Genomic DNA, 18704 nt, shown 5'->3' on the forward strand with positions numbered 1-18704 from the left:
AATAAATTTAAAAATCTTAAAAAAAGGAAAGAAAAGAAGAACAAGGGAGAAAGCCGATCCAGCAACTAATTTGACTTGACCTTTTGTCAGCACTGTGTTTTAGCCTTCTGACCCCAGATCTTTCAGCCCTGTCTATAGAGTCAGAGGGGTCAGCATCCAGGAACTCTGGACCTGGCTGCTCTTGAGGCCAGGGTCTTCCTTGCCACACCATCCTCTTTTTGGGGATGGGTCTGAGTCCAAGTCTAGGTCTTCCAGGAAGATGGGGGTCATGTGGTTGGCAGTGCTTTTATCTGCCAGCTGTGTACCGCTGGGCCAGTCACCAATCTCAGCTTCATATTCTTCACCTATTAGAATGGGGATAACCTGCCTGGAAGGGGAAGGGAGGGTTATAGAAGGTAATGTAAGGGACCTGACCCAAACAGAAGGTTGTGCTTGGCAGAGTTCAGTTTCCATTCTCCCTTCTGCTTCTCCATTTTTTGAAAAATTAATTAATTAATTAATTAATTAATTAATTGTGAAAGAAAGGGGAGCTAGTTCCTTGAAGACTTGAGATCAGTTGTTCAATGCTAGCTTTGAGGGCAAGAAGCTGTCAGTGGGAAGCTAGCTGCAACATTGTGCCCCCTATGCATCCCCTACCCCCCATACCCCATCTCCAGAGGTCCAGGAAATGTGACATCTATTTTGAGCAATTCATGGGGAATCTTCTAACACCTTGGAGTTTTAACATTTGGATTCCTCAGGAAATTGTGCTGTGGCTGTTTCTTTAGCCAAGCTAAATGGGCCAAGCTGTTTGGGGGCTTCCTTCTGGAATGGGAGCCCTTTGTGGCTTCTGGACATGGAGCTCTCTCCAGGCTTAGGAACCTGGACTCAGAAAGGCTGGAGATATTTTACACCATCCTAGGGCCCTGGAATGGCTGGGCACAGCCTGTGGATAGCTGTGCCACCTGTAGGTGGCAGTGGTGATACAGGAATGCTGAAGGAAGGGAAAGCCAGGGGAGCCTTGGCAGACTCTTTCACAGGAGCTGTAGTCATAATAAAAGTAACAGCGATTATCATGGCCTGTGGAGGAATGTAACTCTGTATTAGAGGCTCTGTCAAGTGCTTTGTTGTGTGTGGTTTAGTTTAGTCTCACAACAACTGTGTGAGGAAAGGGCTGTTATTATGATCACATTTTACAGACGACAGAAGGGCTTGGACAGGTCAAATTACTGCCCTGGGGTCACATGGTAATTGGCAGAAGTAGGACTCCCCAAAGTCTGAGTTTAGACCCTGTTCATACTCTCCACCATGATGTCCTCTCCTCCTGCTTCTGCGTCCAAAGGGAGAACACAGGGACAGCAGGGAACCTAGACTGCCTGATGCCTATCACCCAGGGGCCTGTGAAGGGTTACCATCATCATCTTATTTCTAATAGACCCTCATCAGCATAAGATTGGACCCTCCTGAGGAACTGAAGATGTTCTGCTTTCATGCAGCTTTAGGTTTAAATATGGAGCCAAGAATATACTCATGGCTCATTAAGCCAATAAGATTGGAAGGAACTTTTTTTTTTTTTTTTTGAGTTTCATTTACACCTTAAGTCACCTTTATACCCAGTATGGGACTTGAACTCATGACCCCAAGATCAAGAGTTGCATGCTTCTCCGACTGAGCCAGCTAGGCACCCCTGGAAGAAACTCCTAGAATAGCATTAGAATGATCTTGAAAGCTCAATCCTTGCATAGATCATGCCTTCAAGTTCTGGAAAACTTATCACGGAGCATCAATTGGAGATGGTATAGAAGGAGTCTCTGGAGAGGATATTGGATTGGAGCTAAGCATGGGCAGGTTGACTGGTGTGAGGCTTTCCAACCAGGGAAGTCTAAGGTGATTTCCTTGGAGCTGGAAGCAGAGATACAAGGCCCCCTGGCTTTCTGAGTCCTCTCAATCCTGATATAGTTCCTCCTTTCACACACCCCTCCCCCCAGCAGATAACCTACTTTCTGTGCAGTGAGGACTCAAATGAGTCTTCTCTTTAGCTATGTTTGCTCTTAACAGTGTATGATCAGATTTTGTAAAAGTGTATGTTAGCCCAAGGATGCCTGCTTTCACCACTTCTCTTCAACATAGTACTGGAAGTTCTAGCCAGAGCAATTAGAGAGGAAAAAGTAATAAAAGGCATCCAAATGAGGTACCTGGGTGGCTCAGTTGGTTAAGCATCTAACTCTTGATGACAGCTTTTTTTTTTTTTTTAAGACTTTATTTATTTATTCATGAGAGACACACAGAGAGAGGCAGAAACATAGGAGAGGGAGAATCAGGCTCCCTGCAGGGAGCCCAATGTGGGACTCAATCCCAGGACCCTGGGATCACAACCTGGGCCGAAGGCAGATGCTCAACCATTGAGCCACCCACGTGCCCCTGATCACAGCTCAGGTCTTTTTTTTTTTTTTTTTTTTAAGATTTTATTTATTATTCATGAGAGACACAGAGAGAGAGAGACACCCACACAAGCAACGGGAGAAGTTGGCTCTCTGTGGGGAGCCTGATTTGGGACTAGATCCCAGGACCCTGGAATAGTGCTCTGAGCCAAAGACAAACTCTCAACCATTGAGCCACCCAGGCATCCCATCAGGTCTTGATCTCATGGTTGTGAGTTTAAGCCCTTTATTAGGCTCCATGATGGGTGTGGAAACCTACTTTAAAAATTAAAAAAAAAACTGGGCAGCCCCGGTGGTGTGGCGGTTTAGCACCGCCTGCAGCCCAGGGCGTGATCCTGGAGACCCCGGATCAAGTCCTGCATTGGGTTTCCTGCATGGAGCCTGCTTCTCCCTCTGCCTGTGTCTCTGCGTGTCTCTCTCTCTCTCTCTCTCTCTCTCTCTCTCTGAATGAATAAATAAATAAATTTAAATAAAATAAAATAAATAAAAATTTAAAAAACACCAAATGGTAAAGGAAAAAGCAATATTGTCTCTGTAGATGACATGACCTTATGTGTAGAAAACCCTAAAGATTTCATGAAGAAAATCCAACTGTTAGATCTTACACAGATTCAGAAGTAGAAGGGTACAAGATCAACTGTCAAAAATAATTTGTTTCTATACAATGAACAATTTGGAAAGGAAATTAAGAAAACAGTTCCATTCACAGTAGCATCAAAAAGAATAAAATCTTTAGGAATTACCAAAGAGGCAAAAGTCTTGTACACTGAAAACTAGAAAACATTGCCGAGAGAAATTAAAGAAGACATAAATAAATAGAAAGACATCCCATATTCATGGATAGAAGACTTAATATTTTTAAGATGACAGGAATACCTAAAGTGGTCTACAGATTCAATGTAGCCTCAATCAAAATCCACCAACATTTTTTTGAGAAATAGAAAAATTTATCCTAAAATTCTATGGAATCTCAAGGGATTTCAGATAGTTAAAACAATCTTGAAGAGGAAAGGCAGTTGGAGGACTCACACTTCCTGATTTCAAAAACTCACAGTAATCAGAACAGTGAACAGTATGGTACTGGCATAAGGACAGATACAGACCAATGGAACAGAATAGAAAGCCCAGAAATTACCCCTCTTACATACGGTCAATTGATTTTCAACAAGGGTGCCAAGACCTTTCATTGGGGAAAGGACAGTCTTTTCAACAGATGGTGCTGGGATAATTGGATACCCACACACACAAGAATGAAGTTGGACCTTTACCTTATTCCATAGGAAAATTCAAATAGATCAAAGACCTAAGGGTAGAGATAAAACTCTAAAAGTCTTAGAAGAAAACACAGGGAGGGGTTCCTGGGAGGCTCACTCGATTAAGCATCCAAGTCTTGGTTTCTGCTCAGGTCCAGATCTCATGTTGTGGGATTGAGCCCAGAGTTGGGCCCCATGCTCAGAGGGGAGTCTGAGGATTCTCTCCCTATCCCTCCTTCCACTGGTGCCCTCTCTCAGTCTCTCTCAAACAAACAAACAAACAAACAAAAAAATAACATCTTTCTTAAAAAATGAAGAAAACACAGGGGAAAAGTGTCATGGTATTGAATTTAGCAGTGATTTCTTGGCTATCACACCAAAAGCATAGGCAACAAAAGAAAAAAATAAATTGTACTTAATCAAAATTAAGAACTTTTGTGCATCAAAGGACATTATCAAGAGAGTGAAAGGATAACATACAGAATGGGAGAAAAGATTTGTAAAATATACATCTGATAAAGGAATATATAAGAATATATATAAAGAATATATAAAGAACTTTTGGAATTCAATTATAAGATGACATGCCCTTATATGTAGAAAACCCTGAAGATTTCATGGGGAGAAAAGAAAACCTGTCAGAACCAATAAACAGATTTAGCAAGACTACCTAATTCAAAAATCGACTTGAATAGACATTCATCCAAAGAAGATAAATAGATAAGAAGATAAATAGATGGCCAATAAACACGGCCTGTGAGCACCTGTGAAAAGGTGCTCAGTGTCACCATATCATTAGGAAGTGCACCATGCTGAGATATAAAATAACAGGTATTGGCAAGGATGTAGAGAAGTTGGAACCCTTATCTCTTGCTGATGAGAATGTAAGATGATGCAGCCTCTGTGGAACACAGTTTGGCAGTTTTTAAAAAGCTAAACATGGCATTACCATATGATCTATTAATTCCACTTCTGGGTATATACCCAAAAAAATAGAAGGGACTCAAACAGATCTTTGTACACCCATGTTCTTAGCAGCATTCACAGGAGCCAAAAGTTGTGAACAAACATGCATCCATCCACAGGTGAATAGATGAACAAAATGTGATATATACACGCAATGCAATATTATTCAGCCTTTAAAAGGAATGAAATTTTGACACATGCTACAACGTGATAAGGCTTGAGAATGTTATATCAAGTGAAATAAGCCAAAAAAAGAAAAGTATATATTGGCCAACATGCCATCAGAGTGGGGTTGGGGTTGGGGGGATGAGGAGGGTGAGGATCAGAGATCATTTGGGCCCAATAGCTCATTTGTCAGGAAACCTAATGCTCAGAGAAGAAACAGGCAAAAATAGTCCTAAGAGCTCAGCATCACAGAGGCCGAGCCAGGACTGGAACCAGGGTTACTTGATTCCCTGTCTTCCTGTGGGCCAGGAACTTCATGAGGGCGGAAACTGGACTGTCTTGCCTTCTACTTGTCCCCAGGGTCCGGCACTTCATAGCCATGCAGTCCACTTGTGTTACTCCTTTCCTCTGTGTTCTCAACCCTAGGTGTATGTTGAGCCACTGGGGAGCTATTAGAACACGTCAGCAACTGGCGCTGTGCCCTAGAGGTTCTGATCAGAAGGTGTGGGATGGGACCAAGGCAGGAATGCTTCTTTTTTTTTTTTTTTAAGATGTTATTTATTTAACAGTAAGAGAGCACAAGCAGGGTGAGCAGCAGAGGGAGAGGGAGGGAGAAGCAGGGAGCCTGACATGGGCCTCAATCCTAGGACTCTGGGATCATGATACCTAACTGACTGTGCCACCCAGGTGCTCAAAGGCAGGAATACTTGTAAAAAGCTTCCTGGTGAAGGGCTGCTCGATGGTGCAATTGGTTAAGCGTCTGACTCTTAACTGTTTGGCTCAGGTCATGATCTCAGGGTGATGACATTGAGCCCATGTTGGGCTCTGTGCTCAGTGTGGAGTCTGCTTGGGTTTCTCTCTCTTGCTCTCTCTGTACACCCCTCTAAATAAACAAATGTTAAAAAAAAAAAAGCTTCCTGGTGATTCTAACCTGCAGCCAATTTGGGAAGCACTACTCTACGTCATGCCTTCCCTTGGTGCTTCTCTAGTTGGGGAGTGAAAGACAGAGGCTTAGGAGCTTTCTCTGGGATTTCACACAGTCACTGGCTGGTTCTTCCTGGCATATCTTGCCCACCTTTGTGTTCTGCTTAGAGAAGCATGTGGGGTGCCATTAATTTCCTCTGAGCTCCTGTGTACCAGTATCTAGGGCACAGGTATCCAAGCCCCCCAAAGAGCTGTGGCTCTCCTCTGTTACTGTTCAGGCTGGACTATCTCTTAACCAACTGCCTATCTGCCTCTCCCATTATGCTGATCTCTTAAGGTAGAGTCTTAATCATCTCCCTCTCTCCACCTGCACAGGCAGTGCATGGCACATCTCAGGCTCTGCCAATCTTGAGTAAAAGGTATGGGGACTATGAGGTGTTTTTGTTTTTGTTTTGTTTTGCCTTAAGTTACAGGGAAAGCTGCCTCACAAAGTCTACAGGCTAAGCAGACATACTTTGTGTACCTTCTTGTTCTGTTATCTTCCTTTGAAGAGGGGTGACAGAAGAGTAGGGACAGCTGTTGGAGAAAAGGACATCCTATAAAATAGGAATGAGTATTTGGAATTCATTCTCTTGTCTCTCCAGTGGAAGAGGAGCAGCTGCAATTAACATTCACAAAGCATGTTAGGAATTTGAAGCAATAGACAATAATGGCTCTGTGTAGAATGTCAGGATTGATTTTTCTTTCCACCTGACTGGTATATGCCAACCTGCCTCACTAGCGTATAGTAATCCAGAAGGCTCATCTCCCATTATTGGTGCATATTATCAGATAAGCTTCCTGCCCACCTAAAGTCCCTTTGCTTCTTCCCCCTACACCTGGCATAGAGCTGCCCTGAATGTTCTTCCTTTGTGTCAGTGCCTCTGGGCTCCTACCCACACCCTTGATTGTTGGGGAGGTAGATAATTTGGCCATTTTTTTCCTCCATTCTCACCGAAAGGATGTTGCTGAATACAAAATGCTGAAGCCAGCCCTCTCTTGCCTTCTGGTGCTGGCTGCTCTGAAGTCACTATATTTAACATCAAAGTGTAGACAGCAGCAGCCAAGAAACCATGCCACTGGATTGTGAGGCTCCTCCCAGCAGGACTGCCTGGGATTTCAGGCTGTAGGGGTGGGGGTGGGGGCACAGAAAAACCAGGCCTGAGAGAGTGCTATTACTGCCGGCAGGGTCCAGGCTTCAGGGCATCCCCAGCCTTCTCCACGCTAGAGGCAGCCTTTTCTGAATGGGGAGAATGCCATGGCAACAGCATTAGGATAACATTAACTGTCTTGTACTGAAGGTTTAATGGGAGCCTTGTCTGTGCAGCCCTGCCCAGCCCTGCCCAGCCCTGCCCTGCCTTGCCTTGCTCTGCTCAGCTTGCCCTGCCCAGACCTGCCTAGTCTAGCCTTGCCCAGCCCTGCCCAGCCCTACCCAACCCTGCCTTGCGCTGCCTAGTCTAGCCCTGCCTAACCCTGCCCAGCCCTGCCCAGCCCTGCTCAGCCTGCCCTGCCCTGCCCAACCCTGCCTTGCCCAGCCCTGCCCAGTCTAGTCCTGCCCAGCCCTGCCTTGCCCAGCCCTGCCCAGTCCAATCCAGTCAAGCCCTGCCTAGCCCTGCCTTGCCCTACTCTGCCCAGACCTGCCCGGCCTAGCCCTACCCTGTTCAGCCCAGCACTGCCTTGCCCAGCCCTGCCCAGTCTAGCCCTGCCCAGCCCTGCCGTGCCCTGCTCTGTTCAGCCCAGCCTTGCCCTCCCTGCCCTACCCTGTCCTGTCCTGTCCTGCAGCCCTTGGCCATTAGCATTTCACCAGAGAACTCTGAAAGGTCAGCTTTTGCAGCCAGGGTCACTGGCGTTTTGATCTTTATCTGTCCCAAGGGCTGGCTAGTGGGAATGACTTGCCCCATTGCTCCCTGGAGCATTGTGTTTCTGCTCTTGCACCAGGATTTATCTTAGGTTTTGACGATTTACGTGACAAAAGAAATGAGATTGAATTTTGCTTCCTCTGGCCTGGGGACCGGATGGAGTGAGGAGGCCCGCATTGAGTGGCTGCAGTTCCAGGGGCAATCAAATACAACTTTGTTCCCATTGCTGGGAATTCTTTCATGAGGGGAGAAAAATCAGAACTGATTTGAGCTCCTTTGTCAGCCTTACCTCCCTCATCTGTTTCAGCGGAGCCAAATACCCACGGTCATATTTATGTGGCATTTCCAGCAAAATGAAAAGAAAGCAGCATTCTTTTTTGGGTTGATTCTTTATAATCAAAACGAGTATATATCTTTTAGCTTGGAAACTCAGAATCCCAGTAATTGAATAGAACGCGCTACCCAGAGGATAAGTTATCATGCCTTTGAACCCCTTCCTGGTATTATTGGAGGAAGGGAGCGGGTGAATATAAGGTTAATGGATTCTGCTGCTAAACCGAACTTGGAAATGAGGTTTCATTGATTTAATATTTCCTCCATTAAGCGTCCCAAGACAGTGTCCCTATGGCCCTACCAAAGTGCAGTCACAGACTTTCTTCCTCGTGAGGCCGTGTTGCAGCCGGTGCTGTGACAGGGACAGATGACCAGCTCAGAATGGTCCTTTGGCCAGATGGCCTGTCCCCTTGGCTGGCTCAGAAGGGTGGAAAGCCCACACCCGCAGGCAGAGTGGCTTCATCATGAGGATGTGCTCTGTGTTTGTGGCCACGGACACTCCCCTGCTGTGCAGCGACCTCATTGGCTATCACCTCTTCTGGGGCCGGATACCATGAAGGGGAGGGCTGTGCAGGGACAGCTGAGGAGTGGCAGGGAGAGCAGGGGCTGGAGGCGCGAGTCTTGTCACCCACACCCTTACCCACTCTGGAAGCTGGCTGTAACCCCCGCCCCTGGCTTAAGCCCAGTGCCAAGAGAGCATTCTGCTGTGTCTGTCCCAGGTGCTGCCTTGTGCCTGTCCCCCCACGCTTCCTGTAGCCTCTGCCTTTAGCCTTTGCTTCTCCTGGCCAAGCCCACTGGGGCTTCGAGCCATTCTTCCTGAAGGCCTATCCCTACCGCTCCCCTTCCTACCATGGCTCTTGTCCCTACCCCCCAACCCCAAAGTGGCTCTCCTGATGTGGCCCCTGTTTTCTACATGCATGCAGTGGATGGGACAGGGGAGCAACATCTCTGGGTCCCGTCTGCCTTGAACAGTCTCTGACATGGCTTCTTCTCCCTCTCTGCACATGCTCTCCTCTTGTTGTAGGCACACCCCCAAATACTGCCTCTGGCCCTGCCAGCGTGGCACCATTGTGGACTTTGGTCAAGGGTTCCTCCAATCTCCCAGTGCCCTGCCCAGTCTGCTGCATGCCCAGCATTCGCCCGAGGCAGATCCTCCTCATTTGTGGGTGGGTTTCCTTGTTCCAACGGGGTCAGGAGTCTCTGGGGACTCTGGTTGATTAATAAACGGGGTGGAAAAGTTGGGGATGTGTCTTTTTTGGCAAAAATTAAAACAATGAGGCTCTTAAATGCAGACCAAAGCTGTTGCACAAATGTTTTGAGCAACAGCTATATTTTTGGAGCATGTTGTCACTGCTTGCAAGTGCAGCCTTCATTTGGATGTGTGAGTTCTAGTATGTTATGTAAAAAAAAAAAACAAGGACACTTCCAGCATATGCGGAGGTCATCTGTTTTATTATTTGAGTAGCAGTGGAAGTGTGGGTTATAGGAACAAAATGGTGGTGATGTTAACCCTCTCATAAAGTGTACAGGGTTTAGAATTTGTCTGAGCTGTAACTTCAGATCCGAAGTCCAGCTTTGCCGGCAGGCGGGGCAGTGTCATGCAGCTGTCTAGGCTTTAGAGACAGACCAACCTGAGACTGAATGCCAGTAAGCTTCAATCAGATGATGAGATCCTGGCCAAATAACCAACCTTTCTGAGCCTGTTTCCTTCCTTTTAAATGTGGAGGGGAATAATGCCTACCTTAAGGGAGTTGTAGGGTTTTTTAAATTTAATTTTTGAAAATTTTAATTGTGTGAAAATACACATAACAGAAAAATTGCCATCTTAGCCATTTTTTAAGTGTTAGGGACATTTGCACAGTCATGCAGCCAAACTCCAGAACTTTTCATCTTGCAAAACTCAGGGCCAGATCTCTCTCTCTCTCTCTCTCTCTCTCTGGATGTTCCCTTGTGAATGCAGCACCCCTAGAACTGCTCTGTTGGCTTAGCCCATCTGCTTGGTGGGGAGAATATGGTGGTTCTGGTCCCTTCCTGTTTCCTGCCAGGGCCCCCTTATTCTGGGAGAAATGTAAATCCATCTTCTCTCTGACTTTACAGAAAAGGCAACAGATGGCTCCCTGCAAAGCGAGGACTGGACACTGAACATGGAGATTTGTGACATTATCAACGAGACAGAGGAAGGGTATGTGTGCCCCTCACCCCCACCCCTGCCATCTCCCGTAAAGCTGGTTGGTTCCTGGGGGTCACTCACAGCCTGTCAGGGCTTTAGGGTGGTGGTGTTTTACTTCGTGTTTTGTTTCCAGGCTGTTTGTTTTGGCATTTAATAAATGGACATTCTTCATTATCTTTTCTCATGCTGCCCACTCCCACTCCCAGTCCCACTGCAACAGCAGTGCTTGGCTTACAGCAGTGACGCCCTCTTGTAATGACCTGCTTTGAATCACAGTGAAAATGAAGTCTCCTGGTTACTTGGTCCCCCAGTGCTCATCACCTCCTCCTGCCCTCCTCCCTGACTCTGCCTCCCCTTCACCAACGTGAGGCTATCTCTGTCCTGCTTTGCTGGACTGGAGCTGCAGGAGGGAGAGGCCCCACGGTGTCCATAGAGGGAGAAGGTCCACGTGAGGCACAGAGCATCAAGTGTCTCTGGCAGGGGCCATCCCTTTCACATCCCTGCACTGCCGGGTGGGTTCTTGTGCATTACGGCTACGTCCTGTTTACATTTTTCCAGATTTGTCTGTATTCAGCCCTCTGCCCACACCACACAGGACAGTATTTACTGTAGCCAAGCCCTCTCCAGCCATCCCCAGAGTGCCAAGGAGGACAGGCCAGACTCTGGCAACCCTGGGCTTGCATCTGGGTGCTGGCACTTGCAGCTTTGCTGTGTACAATCTGGAGCTGGTCCTGCCTTTAGTGAACAGATATTTACCGAGTGACTACCTCATGCTGGGCCCTAGTGTGCGAGCCCAGGGCATGGCAGGGAGCAGGACAGATGCCCTTGAAGCTATTATGTGTTACATTATGTGGTCACATTACATGGTCAGCTGGTGACAAGACTGGAGCAAAGTGAAGCTAGGGAGGGTGAAGGCTGAAAGTTAGCAGGATTTTTAAAAGATTTTATTTATTTATTTAGAGAGCGCATGCATTTGCTCAAGGCAGAAGGAGAGAATCCCGAGCAGACCCTGCACTGAGCATAGAGCCCGACACGGGACTCGATCTCACATCCTGAGATCATGACCTGTGCTGAAATCCAGAGTCAGCCACTTATCCGACTGAGTCACCCAGATGCCCCTGGGAGTCAGCAATTTTAAGTGGAGGAGTCAAGGAAAGCCTCACTTAAGAAGGTGACATTGAAGAATGATTTGAAGGAGATGAGGGGGTGAGGTATGAGGATGACACCAGGGAAGAACCTTCCAGGCAGAGGGAGCAGCAAGCACAGCAGTCCTGGGACAGATGGCGGGGTGGTATGTTTGAGGACTAGCAAGAGGCTTGAGGGGCCAGAGTGGAGAGAGTGAGGAGGGGTCAGACATGCCCCCATCCAAAAACAATGGAGGGCTCTGGCCTTGACTTGGAGGGGAGGAGATTTCAGCAGAGAGGGGCATGATCTAATGCTCATTTTATTTATTTTTGGAGGGCTCTGGCCTTGACTTGGGAGGAGATTTCAGCAGAGAGGGGCATGATCTAATGCTCATTTTATTTATTTAAAGGTTTTATTTATTTATTTGAGAGAGAGAGCATGAGCCAGGGGGCGGGGCAGAGGGAGAAAAGCAGGCTCCCCCACTGAACAGAGAGCCTCATACAGGGCTTGCTCCTAGGACCCTGGGATCACGACCCAAGCTGAAGGCAGACACCCAGCCCACTGAGTAACCCAGGCGCCCGAAGTCTAACGTTCATTTTAAAGAGATCACCTGGCTTCCGTGTTTGGAATGGCCTGGCCTGGGATGGGAAGGGCAGAGGGTAGAAAGAGGGAAGCCAGTTGGGAGATGTGGGATGATGGCAGTTTCGACTTGGATGACAGTAGAGGAGGGAGAGAGGAATGATCAGCTTCAGAATAGTTTAGAAGGATGAGCCAGTGGGGTTTGCAGAGGTGGACATGGGTGTGAGAGCAGAGAAGAGTCAGGAGGACTGCAGTGTTTAGGGCTGAGCTATCGCAGGGAGGGAGTGGGCTGAGGGGCAGAGATCAGAAGGTCAGCTCTGAGCTGCCTGCTAGGCCCCAGGTGGGATGCTGCCTGTCCAGGAGCAGAGGGATATGGAGCTGGGGGCAGGGGCCTGCCCTGGAGGTTTAAGTTTGGGCATCTTCCCTCAAAGATGGCATATTGCCTCTCAGTGTAGGTGGTCACCTTGGTGCCTGGCACACAGCTGGGTCAAGAGTTGTTCGGGGCTGTGCATTTCCGATATTAGAGTCACTGGGGTCCTTTCTTTCTCATGTCCCCCTCTCATGCCCTCCTTTCTCCAGTTGTCCAGTCACATTAATTGACCCCACAGATGGAGATGCAGCTGGTTCTAAAATGCCAAGGTGCTCCCTGGCTGCTCTTGAGGGGCTCAACCGGTGGCACTGGACAGGCCGTGGCCAAGGTGTGTGCCCAGCAGACACAGGGGGCAGGCTTTGGTCTGGGCCTCAGTAGGGCAGGAAGAGAAGGTGATGTATAGATGAGAGGATGAAAGGGCAGTGTGTTGGGGACACAAGCCATCTGGGGAACAGGAAGAGTGAGGAGGAAGTGCTACTTGGGGAGGGAGTATTTGGAATGGTGGTTCAGGTCAGGGGTAAAGAGCCTTATTCCTCTGGCATCCCTAGAGTCAGGCTGTATCCTCCAAGTGGTCTCTCTACCATTTCCCCTTTTCCTTTTGTCCACTGACCGCCTCTTAGAAACTCATCAAGTTGCTCCTTGCTAAGGAGCCTTCTTTCAGGGTCCAAACCCTCAGTGGATCCTGTGTGGTAACCTGGTCCCTCTGCTGCTCCCCTTGGGGCCCTCTCCCCTTGTCGTCATCCTCCAGCCCCATTGATCTTTCAGTTCCTTGGACTTTCCATGCTTCCTATACCCCATTTGCAATTCTCCATGGATGTGGGGATGTATGAATATGTGTTAAAGTGGAGCTTCCACCTCCCAGGGTCTAGGAGGTGGGTCACCTTCCTTTCCCAGCACTTACTCACCTTCTTCCTAAAGTGGCCCAAGCTCTAGGTCCTTGGGTTTTGAATGAGACCCCTTCAAGGACACCTGGCAATTTTCTATCTTGGCTTCTACAGTGAGGTGATTGTCAAATCTCTTCTTAAGCAGGAAAGAAACTCCCAAGTTCAGCTAATGGTCCAGCACCCCTTCAACTCATTCCTGCTTTAGGGCTTTCGTCCTGGATCCTTCTCTTTCCCTCTCAGCTCTCCCTTTCACTGATCAGTTCTGTCACTCACTGGAGTTCAGTTTGAATCTCATTTCCCTGACACCCCTCTCTTCCTGATTGGGACAGATCCCCCCGATGTGATTTCACAGTACCCTCTATTATACCACAACTGTCACCATGTAAATGTACATGTCGGTGTGATGTTTGTGAGAGTGGCCATCTCCCCTGACAGCGCCCCCTCAACTGTGCACTCCGTGAGGGCAGAACTCTGTCTCACGCACCATTTTATACCAACACCAAGCACAGTGTACATGTAATTGACTCTTGACAAGCATTTGGTAAATAAGAATAGAGAAGGAAGTCCTTAACGGACTTTGTCTGATGGGGAATGCAGAACGTAATCATAACACAGCGTGCCAAGAGAAGCTGCCTCTCAGAGGGCCCAGAGCAACAGCAGCTGGCTGGCTCTGGGAATGTCAGCAGCAAAGACTTCTGGGAAGAGGTGACACCCAAGTGGAGTCTTGCTGCATATGGGGGCATCAGCCAGGTGAGGTGGGTGGATGTCAGAGGGGGAAGGTGGACATCTGGGCTGGTGGGCAGGGTGTGCAACATGTACATAGGAACAGGAGTATAGTGGGATTAGGGGCATGGAGCCTGGAGCCAGAATTCTAGGCCCTCTGCTCCCTTGCCATGTGTCCCTGTACCTCGGTGTCCTCATTTACAAAGTGTGGGTACCAATATTGCCTATCACATAGGCTCATTGTAAGGATTAAAGTAGTAAATAGTTATGAAGTGTCTGCCTATGTATGTATCCATGTCTGTGTTCTACGTAGGGATTTGCTCTTTATCCATTAAAGACTTGCATGGTTGGGCATTCCAGGTGGCTCAGCAGTTTGATCCTGGAGACCCAGGATCGAGTCCCACGTTGGGCTCCCTGCATGGAGTCTGCTTCTCCTATTGCCTGTGTCTCTGCCTCTCTCTCTCTGTGTCTCTCATGAATAAATAAAATCTTAAAAAAAAAAAAAAAAAAAAGACTTGCGTGGTAAGGACTTAAACTGCACGTGACTTCCTTCACCACTTTCATCGGTAGTGTTATCTGGCCAGTCCTTGGTGATGACCTCTGTAGGCTGATGGCCCTGACCCTGTCTGCCATTCTCTGAGTGCTTGCCGTTTGTGTACTGGGCCGCTACGGGAGCCCTGGCTTGTACCAGCTTGTGCAGTGCCCTGCAACAGCCCTAGAAGGTAGGGGCAGCCCATGTTGAGGAAACAGGTCCAGAGAGGTTTGGTCACTTGCCAGAGGTCTCACAGTGTGTCTAGGAAGGGCAGAGGCAGGATGCAAGCACAGATTGACCTGGCTGCAGCCATCAAAGCTCTGCTTACACTTAGTCATTCAGAGCTTCACCTCTGGGAGGTTGTGGTCCTGGTGGGTGCAGATTGGGTGAACTGCCCCATAGGTCCCTCCTTGGGCTTTCCCTGAAATGTCCAAGGCTGAGATGCCCTCCATCCTAAGGCCTTGCGTGGCCATCCCTCATACCTTGAATTGTTGGTCATTAATAACCAGTGATTATTGTTTTTTTTTTAAGATTTTATTTATTTATTCACTAGAGACACAGAAGGAGAGAGAGGCAGAGACACAGGCAGAGGGAGAAGCAGGCTCCATGAAGGAAGCCTGACGAGGGACTCAATCCCAGGTCTCCAGGATCACACCCCGGCTGAAGGCAGCGCTAAACCGCTGAGCCACATGGGCTGCCCCCGGCAATGTTTTAATTTTTTTTTTTTTAAATTTTTTATTTATTTATGATAGTCACAGAGAGAGAGAGAGAGGCAGAGACACAGGCGGAGGGAGAAGCAGGCTCCATGCACCGGGAGCCTGATGTGGGATTCGATCCCGGGTCTCCAGGATCGCGCCCTGGGCCAAAGGCAGGCGCCAAACCGCTGCGCCACCCAGGGATCCCCCGGCAATGTTTTAGAACCGGTTTGCCACGCCTTGCCCGCACCTTCCTAGTTAAGGCCCAGGTGTGTGGATTTGGCACGTGCTCCCCAGGTGATTCTGATGTGTATCTCCAGAAGGATCAGCTGACCTGGCTCGTTTCCATGACCACCTGTGGACCTTCCCTTGCTCCAGGAATGTTTGTGCCCGGTCTCTAAGCTGGAGGAGGGGGCGTGTGGAGGAGTGAACACCCCATAACTGCAACAGACCAAGGTAGCGGCAGAGAAAAGGGGAGGAAGAGGAAGAGTCCCGGGGTGGTGGAGGAGGGGCAGCCATATCCTTCTCAGAGGGAATGAGGAGAAAGCAGCTCAGAAGCAGCAGTTCTGGGGCACAGGACAAGATGAGTTCAAGTATGACTAGAAAGCAAGGTTCTCAGGAGTCTGGGGTGAGGGAGACCTTGGGGAGGCTGGGGATGGCCCAGAGGCCATATCCTGAGGCCTGGGGTGCTGAGCTTTCTGCTGAAAGCTGCCAGGCAGTGGGGCATCTCACAGGGCCCCTTTCCCTCCTGCTCCTTCTCCCTGCTCCATCTTGGCTCTTGACTCTTCCTTCTCTCCTTTTCCCCGTTTCCAGCTCCTTGCTGTCTAATCTGCTGCTGCTGCTGGAAACTTTGCAATTCCTCTGACATGACTTTGATCTTCCTTTCTGAAGCTTCTCCCCCAGGGAGAGAGATAAATACTTGCTTTTGTGCTCACCCAGTCACTCTGAGGCAGTACTTCCCGCCGATGAATTTCCATTTTAACTCTAACCCAGGAGCCTGCTGACTCTCTGATTTTCCACCACCACCATCACCCCCACACTGGGAGAGCTCTGTGCACTCTCTGCTCTGTGAGCTCTAAGTGATTGCAGCCCTCGGAGGCTGTTCCCATTTTTCTGCTCCCTGGAAGTTCAAGAGGAGAGGGATGAAACTGGATTGAGAGGGATGGCAGCCGTGGGTCGGGGCTGACCGTGGCTGGGCAGAGCCTTTGAGAGAGAGGAAGTCAATCCACGCTCTTGGCCAGCAGCCACTGACCTTCACCAGCTCAAGTCCACAAACAGTCCTCAAAGCCAGGAGCTTGTCAAGTCCCATATTTGCAGAAATCAGCATCCCTGTTTGGAAACTGCAGCCATACTGCAAACATGCTTGGCAGGGACCCGTTCCCCAGAGAGCCTCGTCCCATCAGCCTTTGGGCTCAGAAACCAAGAATTCATGCAAGCAGCCACGTTTCATGTTGGGGATGGGAACTAGGTGACCCAGGGTGATTTAAATGTCTTCTGGAAGCCTTAGCTTGCTTCTGTGTATTTCTGTCTAGGTTAGACTGATTAGCAGAGCATCCACCCTCCCTCCCCCCAGATTCTTCACACGTACTTGAAAGGACTTTTCCCTTTGGTAAAGAAAGCATAAATGTTTCAGAGCTGGAGGAATAGGAGGTCCCTGACTTACAAATCGTCAGCCTTTGAAAGACCCAGATAGACTGATATGTTGATCAGGGGAAGGCTGGAGCCCATTGGTGATAGCAGAGGGCCAGCCTGCAGCTGGACTGGGGGCATCAGGGAGCAGGGGTTTCCTGCCAGAGGTAGCCATGAGTCCCACAGCTTTGTTGGATCCTGGCTTAGAATAAACTAAATGATTTGTTAGACCCAAGGGCTGCACCTACTAGAAGAGGGCTGGTTGAGGACCCTGACTCCCCACCCTAACTGGGATTTAAGGAAGAACGAGTTCCAGGTCCCAGTCAGCTTATGAACATGCCTCTGGGAATCCACATTAGCTCCACTACCTAAAAACACAATTCTTTGGGTTTTGGGGAGACTTAATTAAGTTTTCTCAGGGCAAAAAGGGGTTCCATGGAACTGAGGAGGAGCTGAACATCCAGGCCTCAGCAAGGAGCTGGCCATTCTTTTTTCTATGTCTGTCTGTTGTTTCTTCAGTGTACCGCCACACCAGTGGCTTAGTTATCATTCTGAATAAAAGATATTTGCATGTGATGCAAATGCAAAAGACCTGCCAAAAGCAGCCCAGTGAAAAACCTCACTTGCTCCTCTCTGCCACCCAATTCCTCTCCTAAGGGGCAGCCAAAGTTACCAGCTTCTTGGGGCTCCTTCCAGAGGTGCTCTTCCCTCTGCTAACATGTGTACTATGTGTGTATGTATGTTGTCCTTCTATAAGCCAAAGAGTAGCATACTTTATGCACTGTTCTGCACACAACTCTATTCACATTTCTTTGAGTTTGCTCCATATTGGTATGTAAGGAGTGTCTTTATCCTTTCTCACAGCTATGTAGTGTTCAATTGCATGGATAAGTGTGATTTAAATTAACTTGTTTTAGGGCACCTGGCTAGCTCAGTCGGAAGAGCCTGTGACTCTTGCTCTCAAGAGTCATGAGTTCGAGCTCCATGTTGGGTGTAGAGATTACTAGAAATAAAAACAAAAGTTAAAAAAAAAATTTTAAAGGTTAATCTGCTTCACAATGATGATTTTTTTTTGTCTGCAGCCTTTTATGCTTCTAAACATGGCCACCTAGAATCTTGTGTATAACAGATGGCCTTGTGTATGTGCTGGTTCACACAAATAGGAGTAATGTGTAAGGTAAGCGCCCCAACTGGAACTTGTGAGGATTTTAATATGTCCTTCTCTCTAGGCCAAAGGATGCCATTCGGGCCCTGAAGAAGCGGCTTAATGGGAACCGGAACTACAGAGAGGTCATGCTGGCATTAACAGTGAGTGCTGCCCTCGGGGTTAGGGTGGGGGCAGAGCAGCTGAGGAAATCCACATTCACAGCCTTGCCCCACTCCCAGAGGCAGGGCCTTCCCTCTGTCCACTCGGCACAGCCTTCAGCAGCCACGGCCTGTGGACGGTTTGGTGCGAGCACCAGCAGAGTGTAGCAGAGCCTTCCCACAGTGCCTTTGGGTTTTCCTGCTTTCCCCTGAAGTGAGGGGATGGGCTGCAAGCTGGTACATACCAGCAGATCAGGCATGGGCAGCACTGACTAATACAGAAGCCCAGAGCAGAGAAGTCAAAGGCCTGCCTGTGGATGTCCTTCTGTGACACAGCCATACTAGCTGCCTTCCTAGGCATCCGGTCTCTCCTTACAAACCTGCTACCATCCACCCCGAACCTGCCTGGGACTGTGCTGAGCTTTTCTGTTAAAGTGATTGCTTACAGTAACCTTCCCAGACTGATTTCATCATCCCATCAATTCGGAGAGAGGCCTGGGGGTTCTCAGAGTGTCCAGCTGTGGATTATGGAGTCAAAGCAGTCATTGGTGCAGGGGTTCTGGAAAAAGCCAGCCTAGTGACTCCTTTCAGGAAGAAACAGACCAGATTTTTGCCCTTTCTTAAAATGTCACGAAACTCAAAGGGACAGCTGCTCCGAGGGTTATTTCTGTCTGGAAAGCTTACAGTTACTCAGATGTGGCAAAATCGGGGCCACGGTGAGTTCTTATAGTGG

General features: G+C 48.5%; 1 protein-coding gene across 8 annotated transcripts in view; it reads left to right on the forward strand.

The window, feature by feature from the left end:
• The window catches only part of TOM1L2 (target of myb1 like 2 membrane trafficking protein), a 118952-nt gene that overhangs the window by 49542 nt on the left and 50706 nt on the right, over window positions 1-18704 (forward strand). For 7 of the 8 annotated variants that reach the window (XM_041772270.1, XM_041772271.1, XM_041772272.1 and 4 more), the window contains exons 2-3: window positions 10057-10141; window positions 17896-17974. In XM_041772270.1, the coding sequence (XP_041628204.1) occupies window positions 10057-10141; window positions 17896-17974 (164 nt within the window). Of the gene's footprint in view, window positions 1-10056; window positions 10142-15357; window positions 15494-17895; window positions 17975-18704 lie in introns of those variants that run through there. The other variant, XM_041772276.1, reaches the window with a different exon arrangement.

The sequence above is a fragment of the Vulpes lagopus genome, chromosome 10 (assembly GCF_018345385.1).
Source record: "Vulpes lagopus strain Blue_001 chromosome 10, ASM1834538v1, whole genome shotgun sequence".
Classification (NCBI taxonomy): Eukaryota; Metazoa; Chordata; class Mammalia; order Carnivora; family Canidae; genus Vulpes; species Vulpes lagopus.